The following is an 11,797-nucleotide window of genomic DNA, read 5'->3' on the forward strand; positions in this document are numbered from 1 at the left end:
TCTTGCTTTCCTGCCATATTCCCAGGGAGGAAACGGAAACTACATTTTGGCTACAAGTTCACAAACACAAGCACCTGTTTTCTCCTGGTCCCTGCCCAGCCTGAATTGCCCACAGGGGTGAGTAGGACCCACCCACACTTTGTGAACTGTCGAGTGGCCCTACCCACGCGTGGCGAGTTATCTCCGTCTTTGGCAGGACGGCCCTGTCAGTAAACAAGTATTCCCTGTGAGATGGTGAGTTTTACGGGTCAACTTGACTAGGGTTATAATTCCCAGTTATTCAGTCCACCCTAATCTAGGAGTTTCTTGGCAGGTATATGTTCATCACACCTACGATCAGTGCACTGTAAGCAAAGGAGGTTATCTTCAATGATCCGAGTGGGCCTGATGTAATCAGCTGGAAGCCTTGAGAACAGAACCAAGGCTGCCCTGAGGACGAAGCAATCCTGCCCCAGGACGATAGCTTTAGTTCCTCCCCAAAGTTCCCAGCCTTGATGGTCTGCCCCGTGGATTTGGGACTTCCCAGCATCACCATTGCTTAAGCCGATTCCTTGAAATAAATCTATTCTATCCATCTATCTATGCATTGATATTATATATATAATAGCTATGTTGATTAATACATTAATATAGTATTTTATACTATACGTATACATGTATATGTAAATACATGTTTCTCTGGAGAACTCTGACCAATACACCTGGCTTCCCCTCCTTGCAGGACAGAGACTGTGTCCTCCTCCTCCCCGTGTGTCCTTGAGACCCCACGGAGGGAGAGTGCTAGTATGCAGAGAAAGTGGCCTTTGGGAGCAGGCCAGGCCACCGGCATCCGATCCTGGCTGTGTCACCTGCTAGCTGTGTATTCACCGCAGCTTCCCCGTTTCTCAAATCGGAGATAGAAGTACCTACCTCCCAGGACTGCAGTAAAGATCAAATGAAATCACGTGTATGTAAGTGTTAAGTAAGAGGCTAATTAAACGTAGGGAATTATCATTTCAGTGGGGGCCCAGTAATTATTTGCAGGCTTAGGTCGTTACAGGCACGTTGGCTGATGTTCCCTAAGTCAGGGGTGGCCGAACATAGCTCATCAGCATCCCACGTAGATTGTTAATGTTTGAACCCATAACCCATCTTCAAGCTTGTCACCTTGTCCTTGGATGAAAAAGGAACATCTGAGATTGGCCCATGAGAAGAGCAAAAGTAGAAAGTCCTGGGGCACCTGGGTGGCTCAGTCAGTCAAGCGCCTGACTTCGGCTCAGGTCATGATCTCACGGTCCATGGGTTCGAGCCCCGTGTCGGGCTCTGTGCTGACAGCTCGGAGCCTAGAGACTGCTTCGGATTCCGTGTCTCCCTCTCTCTCTGCTCCTTCCCCATTCTTACTCTGTCTGTCTCTCCCTTTCTTAAAAATAAATAAACATTTTTTTAAAAAAGTAGAAGGTCCTCTTTGCAATCGGGATTGCTACACGAGCCCTTATTTTCCATCATAACCCATGGAATAACTCCACACCCACTCACTCCTCACTTGGACTCAGGCAAGGAAACAGACCTCTTGAAGGTGATGCTCATGCTTCCTGTAAAGACCACATCGACACTGTTGTGTGTCGTCATGAAAAACAGTGGTGCCAGGGTGGGTTAAGTGTCAGACTCTTGGCTGGGGTCAGGTCATGATCTCACAGTTCATGAGTTCGAGCCCTGCGTCGGGCTCCTCGCTGATGGTACGAAGCCTGCTTGGGATTCTCTCTCTCCCTTTCTCTCTCTCTGCCCCTCCCTGCTTGTGCTGTCTCTCCTCTCTCTCTCTCTCTCTCTCTCTCTCTCTCTCTCTCTCAAACAAACAAACAAAAAACAGTGGCATCTATCATAGTGCCCAGATAATCCACTATGGATATCCTGCGGGGACAGATGAAGGGAGAAAAGGAAAGAAATAGTCACCCGGGGTTTCACTTCGCACAGCCAGGTGCTGGTGAGGCGAAATGCTGGAGGTTCCCCGCCATCCGGGATCGGATTCTTGCCTCCCTCGTGCGCAGCCGAGAAGTGACAGAAACACACATGCAAGAGAGACAAGCGACGTCTGAAGCGAGTTGCACCTGCTTAGGAGGGAATGAGCTGTTGGACGTGGCAGAAGGCTTTCACTCCACTGCCAGCCTCAACTCAAGGTCTGCTGAATCCGGCTTTCCCTCCTGGGTGAGAGCCCCGACTCCCAATCCCGCACTTGTAGCCACGTGCCCTCAGGCACGTGACCACCTGGGGCGTCTGCGTCTTCACCTGTAAGATGGGGAAAATGCAGTATCTCCTCCTAAGAGTTTTCGTGAGCAATTAACGCAACCAAACTCCCGGTACCGGGTCTGGCACGCGCAAGGACTGAAGGTGCGGACTTTTCGGCCTCATCACTTTTAAAATCCGCTGCAGTTTCCACTGCTCTTTAGGAGGCTCGGGGATCAGAGATGAGGTCCCTAAATAGGGTGGGTCGCTGAGGGGGCAGGTGGAGTCACTCTTCTCCGGGGAGTCCGTAGAATGGCGTTTATGTTCCTCTGGGCAGCAGTCACCGAGGACCTGCTGGGAGCAGCCACGGACTCACCAGCTGGCCTCGGGCCCCCTCCCTCCTCTTCGGCCAAGAAAAAGCCCATTCGAGCTGCCGGCTGGGAGGGTCCCCCGGCCTCACCCAGATGGGCCCTCCAGGAGGATCCCAGGCTCTCACAGGCAGACGCACTTCTCTGAGTCACCGTGAAAGATGCCATCCTCAAAGCCGGGGTCTCCCCCTCTGTGACCCCGGGGAAAGAGGTGGGAGTCTTCTACCATTTGGACGAGAGAGGAGAGCTGGGACAGGGGAGGGGACCTCAGGCCGGAGACTGACCCTCGGGGTGGTGCGTGTCTCCAGGGCAGAAGGCACCTGACCCAGAGGGGGGGGGGCTCAGGATACCCCACTGCCCTAGCTTCCCACCTGCACCTCTTGGAATGGCCCCACACACCTCTGAGGGAGGGGAGCAGCTTCCAGGGAGGAGAAGAGGTTAGCTGCGTGAGGAGCGGACCACGGGATGCCACGCTTTCCATCGACCGAGTAACACCCACTAATCGGCAATGCACTGATTTGGGGCCGCTGTGGGGATTAGCCGATGAAAATCCTTCCCGTAAGATAAGCAAACCCGTCCCCTCCTCTGACTGCCAAGGTCTGAGATTTAGGTGGGATTTTCCTCTACAGTGTCATCTCCAAGGGAAATGGGGAGGGTCTCGAAGACTTCATCCGAGCCATGACTTCTGATGACGTCGTCGTCTGATGACGTCGTCGTCTGATGACGTCGTCGTCTGATGACGTCGTCGTCTGATGACGTCGTCGTCTGATGACGTCGTCATCAGATCGGGTGAAGCCTCCAGTCACTCATCCAACACCTGCAGTTGCGCTGCGAATCTCAGAGCAGGATTTCTCACGACAGGTTAGATGTATACGATCTGAGGTCTCCCAGGGCCACCTGGGTGGCTCAGTCCGTTGAGCGTCTGACTTCAGCTCAGGTCGTGATCTTGCGTTTCCCGAGTTGGAGCCCCGCATCAGGCTCGCTGCTGTCCGTGTGCAGAGCCTGCTTAGGATCCTCTGTCTCCCTCTCTCTCCGCCCGCCCCCTGCTCACGCTCTCTAGCTCAAAAATGAATAAATGTGAACAACAACAACCAGATGTCTTCCAGTGATGTCCGTCCCTTCTAAGCTTCTGCCCTTTTCCATTTGTGCTCCTTCAACCCGCTGGGGAAACCTCAGCTCAAACTGACCGCTAGGGGGGAGCATGAGTGCCGTCCCCAGCAGGTTCTGGCTCCCGGCCTCTGGGACAGTAGGATATGTGGCTGGTGGTGTTACTCTCATTTTACAGACTCAAAAACTGATGCTCAGAGCAGGGAAGGGACAAGCAGCCAGAAGTGCAGTGGAATAATGGGAAGGAGTTGTGGACAATGAATTCAAATTCTGCACAACCATCTACTTGCTGGCAAAAGAGCCCCCCGCCCCCCAACCCCGCAGGAGGGCAGGGAGGATTGGAGATCATTACCAGGCCTTTCCCCAGACTTAAGAGGCTGTCTGTCAGCGCGCCTGGGTGGCTCAGTCGGTTGAGCATCCGACTTCAGCTCGGGTCACGATCTCGCGGTTTGTGAGTTCGAGCCCCACGTCGGGCTCTGTGCTGACAGCTCGGAGCCTGGAGCCTGCTTCGGATTCTGTGTCTCCCTCTCTCTCTCTCAAAAATAAATAAATATTTAAAAAATTATGTACTTCTCTCGCCATCTGTGTAGGTAAGAAAGGGCATATACATGTAACTGTGAGTCAATAACCCAGCCAGGAAAAAAATAGCAACTGTGTAAGCACAGGGAGGACTGACTGGCACCAGTGAATAGGAACTCTAACCAGGTAGAAGATACCAAAAGGTCAGTTGCCATATCATGAATTATCCAGAATTCCTGGCAGGAGGGCTGGGCACTTGCCTCTGGTTTTCTCCTCTGTCTGCTAGAAAAGGGAGTCTCTGGTTGAGCCTCTGGTTGTAATGTGGCAGGAAGGAGGCATAATAAAGCAGGTGGCCGGCCAAGGTGGGCCATCTCAAGAGTGAAGCCTGGAGGGCCTGGGGGAGCAGGACAGGGAAGAGGCAGGCAGAAGACTGTGTGTGTCTTTGAATCGTGTACCAGCCGTCTCACCAGGAGCCTCGAGGTTTAACCAGGCCGCAAGTTCCCACGTGCAAGTAGGCATCCTTCCAACATGCAAATCTGACCACGGCCCTGTCCTACCCGTGACTCTTCTGGATAAAGCCCGAATTCTTTAACACGACAGCTCAGTCCCCAGGCTTGCTTTCCGATTGGCTCCCCTGCCGCCCTTCCCTACCACGAAACATTTCTGCTTCTGCAGTCCTGGGAACCTGACACGGTCTCTCTCATCTCCGGACATTGGTAGTTGCTCTGCCTGGTGAAAGCAGGCGCAAGTATTAAATACATGCATGAATTAACGAGTCAGATCTGGGTAGCATCAGGCGCAGTCTGCCCCCTCTTTTTGGACTTTTCGGGTTTCCAGCCACTTGCAAGGATTATTCCCTCCCCAATGCCGGCTGGAGCCCCACCATGATGGAGCTTTATAACGAACTCATGGAGAAGACAGTGAATGGGTCATGGACAAGGCTATCGGGTTCCTGGTGCTTTGTGCAGTCTCTTAAAGGGTGGACCTTGGTAGGACTGCTAACACTGTCCCTAGTAAGTTTGAACCCCTATATCAAGATCACTTACCCTGGGCTGGAAGGGGGGCTCTAATAATGCAGAACTGTTGGCAAAACTTAGCTTATGTGTGGGCATTTTCCTCAAGGTGCTCTGTGCCCCAGAAAATCTCCCACCTCTCTGGTGTGGCGTGCATTAGCCTGAGAGTCAGGTACAAGGCAGTCTGAACATGATGATCCTAGACTCACGTGGCTAGGAAAGGACCTTGGCGGCCACCTAGTTCAACTTGCTCATTTTACAGGTGAGAACAGTGAGGCCTTGAGGGGAGACACAGTGAGGTTTGGGCAGAGCCTGCACTAGAATCAGGAATCCTGCCTCCTGGTTCCATGCTGTCTCTTTCCGTGTGCAGTCACTCCTGCAGTCTCCTTATACCCACCCACTGAATCCTGTAGACGAGACAGGTGCAGCACAAATGAGGAAGTGGCAAGGGGCAGTGCCTTCACCCTGGCACAGCCAGCCAGGGTCACCAGGGTGATGATCAACAGTGACCAGGAAGAGAGTAAAACACTTGGGCATCTGTGTATGAGGACCAGGGGTCCTCACCTTGTCTTGTTTCAGGAACCCACTCCTTTATTCATGGAACAAATGTATATATTTTGAGTTCATTTATTTTGAGAGAGAGATAGTACAAACAGGGCAGGGGCAGAGAGAGAGAGAGAGAGAGAGAGAGAGAGAGAGAGAACCCCAAGCAGGCTCCACACTGTCAGCACAGAACCTGACTCAGGGCTCACACCCACGAGGCCTCGAGATCGTGACCTGAGCCGAAACCAAGAGTCGGGCGCGTAACCGATTGAGCCACCCCGGCGCCCCTCGTTCAACAACTATCAATCAAACACGTATAATCACACTTACTGGCATCAATGTAAGAAATCACTCTAGGAAAAGAGGACTTACGAAGCACTGGGATGACAGTATGATGAAAGTTCTACAAAGACACAGACTACCAGGAAATTGCTGCTCGGTTCTAATTCAACTGGAATTTCAGGGTCTGGACATTCAGAATGAGGAGCTAGTCTTTTGTTATTAGCGACCTAACATAATAACGGAACTCACGGGATGTTCAAAGTAAAGCAAATTTGCGTCTACAGCAGGAGAAGGAAGCACACTTCTCATGTTTTTCAGAAGTTACACGCTTTGGAGGAGCGGTGTGGCTATCCTCAGCACAGATTTAAACATTTCAAGATAAAGCTGTCCGGACGCTTTCCTAAAATGAGTAGGTTGCCCTCCAGGCATATATTTGCAATATGGTCAATATGATGGGTGTCAATTTTGCCGAATGAGCCACCTGTAATTGAAATTATGTTGTTAACTTGGAAAAGAAAAGAAAAAAAAATTGCTCTGAAATCGGAAATCAACGTTTGGTATACTTTTAATATGTATTGCAGAATATTCTATCTGAAGGATATTTTTAGATTTTATACATATTAGGCATCCTCATGGTACTAAAACCCTGTCTGTAGAAAGAGGAAAAGAAACAACCCCAAATAATTTCTGTTTACAAGTGAGAAACTAAGTATAAGCAAATAGTTTGAAGGAAAAGAGAACACACACGATAATTAAAAGAAAGCTGCTATGACTGTATTAATGCTGAGCATCGCAGACTTTCAGTCAAGGAGTATTGTTGGAGGAAAAGACACATTTAATGATGACAAAAGAGGGCGCCTGGCTGGCTCCGTAGGAAGGAGCACATGATTCTTGATCTTGGGGGTCGTGAGTTAGAGCCCCACCTCGGGTGTAGAGATTATAAGTAAATAAACAAACAAACAAATAAACTCTTTTAAAAAGGTTAAAAAAGTCAATTCAATAGAAAGATGTATAAATCTGGGCACTTGGGTGACTCAAGTCTGTTGAGCGTCAGACTCTTGATTTCAGCTCATATCATGATCCCAGGGTCAAGGGATCAATCCCTGCTTAAGATTCTCTCTCGCTCGCTCTCGCTCTCGCTTCCTCTGCCCCCCTCCACCTCTCCCGTGCTCGTGCTCTCTCTAAAATAAAAAACAAAAACTAAAAAAAAAGGACTTAAGAAAGGTATACGGATCTTCTATTTGTGTGCACCGAATAACATAGCTTCAAGATATATGCAGCAATACTAAACAGGATTAAAATGAAAACTAAACCGGCAATCACAGAGATTTTAGTGTACCTTTCACAGTGACTCGTAGAACAAGCAAACAGAAAAACTCAGCCGAATGGAGACTTGACCAATCTGGTTAACCAGCTCCAGGCAACAACCACAAGATATACCCATTCTTTTCACATGTACGTGGCACATTTACGTAATAAACCACGTTCTGAGTCGCAAAACAATTCGCAATACATTTCAGAAAAGGAGCATCTGGCAGCGCAGTCGGTTGAGTGTCAGACTCTTGATTTCGTCTAGGTCCTGATCCCCAGAGTCCTGGGATCCACGCCGCCTCTATAGGGAAGCCCGCCTGGATTCTCGCTCTCTCTCCCTCTGCCCCTCCCACGCTTGTGCGCGCGCTCTCTCTCTCAAAATAAATAAACATTAAAAAATTTTTCAGGGTGGCTTGGTCGGTTGGGCGTCCAACTTCGGCTCAGGTCCTGATCTCGCAGTCGGTGAGTTCGAGCCCTGCGTCGGGCTCTGTGCTGACAGCTCAGAGCCTGGAGCCTGTTTCGGATTCTGTGTCTCCCTCTCTCTCTGATCCTCTCCCGTTCATGCTCTGTCTCTGCCTGTCTCAAAAATAAATAAACGTTAAAAAAAAATTTTTTTTAATAAAAAAATAATAAATTTTTCAAAAACCCGAATGTACACCTATGTATTCTGGAGTCAAACTAGAAACTAAAGCATAAAGAAATCCCTATATGTTTGGAAATTTTCAATTAATTTTTTAAAGTTTGTGTATTTATTTTGAGAGAGAGAGAGAGGGAGAGCGCGTGCGCACTCGTGAGTAGGAGAGGGGCAGAGAGAGGGAGAGGGAGAATCCCAAGCAGGCTCCTCGCTAACAGCATGGTGCCTGATGGGGGGTGGGGCTCTATCCCACCAACCATGAGATCACGACCCGAGCCAAAACCAAGCGTTGGAGGCTCAACTGACTGAGCCACCCAGGAGACCCTAACTTAATCTCTGAACAACTCATGATAAAAGGAATTCACAGTGGAAAGTGGAAAATAATTTAAATTGAAAATCGGTGAAAATCTGTTGTATGAAAATGTGTGGGATGCAGTGTAAGTGGTGCTGAGAGGAAATTTTCTGGCTTTAGTCGGGCTCCGTGCTTGGTGTGGAGCCTGCTTAAGAGTCTGTCTCCCTCTGCCCCTCTCCCCGACTTGCGCTCTCTCTTCTCTTTCTCTTTAAAAAAAAAAAAAAAAAAAAAGAACAAAGGTGGATAATCAGCGATCTAAGATTACATTTCAAAAAGCTGGAATAAAAGAGAAATCAAACCTAAGGAAAGCAGGTAAGATAAAGCTAAGAGTAGAAATCAGTGTAAAGACAAAACCAGAAGATCAACAAAGCCAAAAGCCGGCTCTTTGAAAAGATTGATAAAATTGATAAACCTCATAAGACTGATCAGGAAAAAAAAAAAAAAAAAGAGGGAAAATACAAACTGCCGATAATAGGAATGGAAAAAAAAAGGACATTACTTCATATTCTCGTGTATCAAAAATACTATAAGAAGATATTAGGAACAACTACATGCTAATTTGACAATTTAAGCTGGGAAAATGCCTTAAAAAGCACAACTTTCCAGAACGGAGACCAAGCAAAACCAGAAAATCTGAATAAACTTTACCTGCCGAAGAGACCGAACGCATCACGTGAGATCTTCCTACAGAGAAATTGCAGATGATCTCACGAATGGGCCTCGCCAAGCAAACCTTGAAGGGGGACATCACGCCCAATATTTTACACAAACTCTTTCAGAGAGTAGTGGAAAAAGGAGCACTTCCCCACACATCTTTTGGAGGCCACATCTGACCAGGACATTTTTTTTTTATTATTAAAGCATAATTAACATACAGTGTCATATTAGATTCAAGCGTACCATATAATAATTCAAGAGTTCTATACATTACTCAGTGCTCCTCATGAAAAGTGTAGTCACCACCTGTCACCAAACAATGCTACCGACTGTATTTCTTAGGCTGTGCTTTTTGTCTCTGGAACTTGTTGATTTCACAACTGGAGGCTTTTACCCCTTAGTCCTCTTTATCTGTTTCTTTCACCCATCCACTCACCCACCGACCTCTCCTCTGACTGCCAGCGGTTTGTTCTCTGTATTTAAGAATCTGGTTTTGTCTGTTTGTTTGTTTGTTTGCGTCTTTTTTCTTTGTTCATTTGTTCTGTTTCTTAAATGCCACATATGAGTGAAATCACATGGTATTTGTTTTTCTATCTCTGACTTATTTCACTTAGCATAATACCTCTAGGTCCATCCATGTTGTTGTAGATCAGACCAGGATATTTTATTTTATTTTATTTTATTTTATTTTATTTTATTTTAAGAGAATGCATGCACACGGCAGGGGAGGGGTAGCCAGAGAGGGAGAGAGAGAATCCCAAGCAGGCTCCACACTCAGCACAGAGCCCGACTCAGGGCTCGATCTCACAAACTGTGAGATAATGATCTGAGCTGAAAACAAGAGTTGGAGGCTCAACCAACCGAGCCACCCAGGCGCCCCACGACCAGGACATTTTATAAGGAAAATTATAGGGCAATATTTCTTATGAACACAGACACAAAAATCCTGAGAATCCAATTATTTATTAAAAGGATCATGACCAAGAGGTCATTTTTTTCCAGGTAAAATGCAGGTTGATTTAAGATAAGCAAATCAAACAATGTAGTTCACCAAATTAGCAGAATAATAGAGGAAAACTGTAGGTTCACCTTAATAGATAAGAAAAAGCATTTGATAAAACTTAAATGGATATATGATACAGACTCAACAAAAACTAAGAAAAAAAAATCCCAAAGTTAACATTATACTTAAAAAAATTTTTTTTAATGTTTATTTATTTTTGAGAAAGAGACAGAGTGTGAGTGGGGGAGGGGCAGAGAGAGAGAGGGAGACACAGAATCCGAAGCAGGCTTCAGGCTCCGAGCTGTCAGCACAGAGCCCGACTCAGGGCTCGAACTCACACACCGTGAGATCACGACCTGAGTCGAAGCCAGACACTCGACCTACTGCACCGCCCAGGCGTCCCCGTAACCCCGGTTCTCAGAGTCTCCCTTCACATAGCCTCAGACTCTAGCTTGAAATCACTTGTGTCCCCTAAAGGAAGAGCAGGGAGGAAGGCAGAGGCCTGCTTCCGGGCCCCCTCCTCACAAAATGTAGTCTATGCTGGAGGATCGCAAGGGGTTCTGGCAAGAGGAGGAGGACCTGTCCCAGCCCTGCCTGGGGATTCGTCTTCCTGCGTAGAGGAGGATGTGGCCGCAGCTCTTCTGGAATATTTCTGAGAGGTGTTTCTTGAACTTCTCGCCCATGAAAGCATAGATCACAGGGTTCACGCAGCAGTGAGTGAAGGAGATGGTTTCTGTGACATGGGTGGCATAAATGAGCCGCTGGCTCAGGACACATCCGTCCAAGATCTTCATGTTGAACAGGGACGTGAGGAAGAGGACCACGTTGAACGGGACCCAGAAGAGCAAAGAGGCGACCACGACAATGAGCACCAGCTTGATGGCCTTGGTCTTGCTGTGGTTTGGGCAACTCTTCAGTTGGTGCAGGATGCTCACGTAGCAGAAGATAAGGATGGTGAATGGGACCAGCAGACCTAAGATGTTAATCTCAAAGTAGATGAAGATCTTCCACTTCAGAGTCTGCTGACTGTAAGACGAGTAACACTGTAGAACGCCGTCTTCGGAGGCCACTTGGTACAATACCAGGAGCGGGCTGGTGACCGCGACGGCAATCAGCCACATGACCAGACTCAGGGCTGTGCCCGTTCTGGCCGTCCTCACTGTCATGGCATACACAGCGTGGACAACTGCCAGGTACCTGTCCACACTCATGAGGGTGATGAAGAACATGCTGCTGAAGAAGCCGATGTAATAGAAACCGGAGACCAGCTTGCACATTGCAGTCCCAAACACCCACTGGTCCAGCTGATAGTGGGTCTGGAAGGGGAAGGTGAAGACAAAAAGCAGGTCCGACAGGGCCAGGTTCAAGAGGTATATGTCTGTGATGCTCCTCAGCCTCTTGCAGGTGACAAGGACCAGGATGACCAGGCTGTTCCCCAGAAGACTGAATACAAACAGGACACAGTAGAAGATGGCAAGTAACAACTTGTTATCTCTTTGGATAAGTTCCCCGTCGCAGGGGCTTGACGAGATATCAGGATAGTAGTCGTCAGTTACTGTTGTCACATTGGGCTCCAGGGTGTAATCCATCGAGGCGGGAGGACCAGGTCAAAGAGGCACCTAAGAGAGATTCGTTCCTTAAAAATATTTTCATTTACAAAATGCAGTCTGAATTGTAACCATCGCTGCCCCTGCCCCATTCAGATGTTGAAGCCCTGAAGTCCTGTTAGGGACTGAACATTTGTGTCCTCCCCAAATGCATATGTTGAAGCCCTACCCCGCCTCGTGATGGTATTAAGCAGTGGGTTCT

General features: G+C 48.2%; 1 protein-coding gene across 1 annotated transcript; it reads right to left on the bottom strand.

Moving 5' to 3' along the window:
• Window positions 1-10,224: 10,224 nt before the first annotated feature.
• Window positions 10,225-11,580, bottom strand: CCR8 (C-C motif chemokine receptor 8). The gene has a single exon (XM_049629993.1). The coding sequence runs from the start codon at window positions 11,575-11,577 to the stop codon at window positions 10,510-10,512; it is 1,068 nt and encodes a 355-aa protein (XP_049485950.1). The 5' UTR covers window positions 11,578-11,580; the 3' UTR covers window positions 10,225-10,509.
• Between the last annotated feature and the right edge of the window lie 217 nt (window positions 11,581-11,797).

Source organism: Panthera uncia, chromosome C2 (assembly GCF_023721935.1).
Source record: "Panthera uncia isolate 11264 chromosome C2, Puncia_PCG_1.0, whole genome shotgun sequence".
NCBI lineage: Eukaryota > Metazoa > Chordata > Mammalia > Carnivora > Felidae > Panthera > Panthera uncia.

Bases quoted from the DNA above. Each gene is read 5' to 3' on its own strand.
- CCR8 (XM_049629993.1), bottom strand. From the start codon at position 11,577: ATGGATTACACCCTGGAGCCCAATGTGACAACAGTAACTGACGACTAC.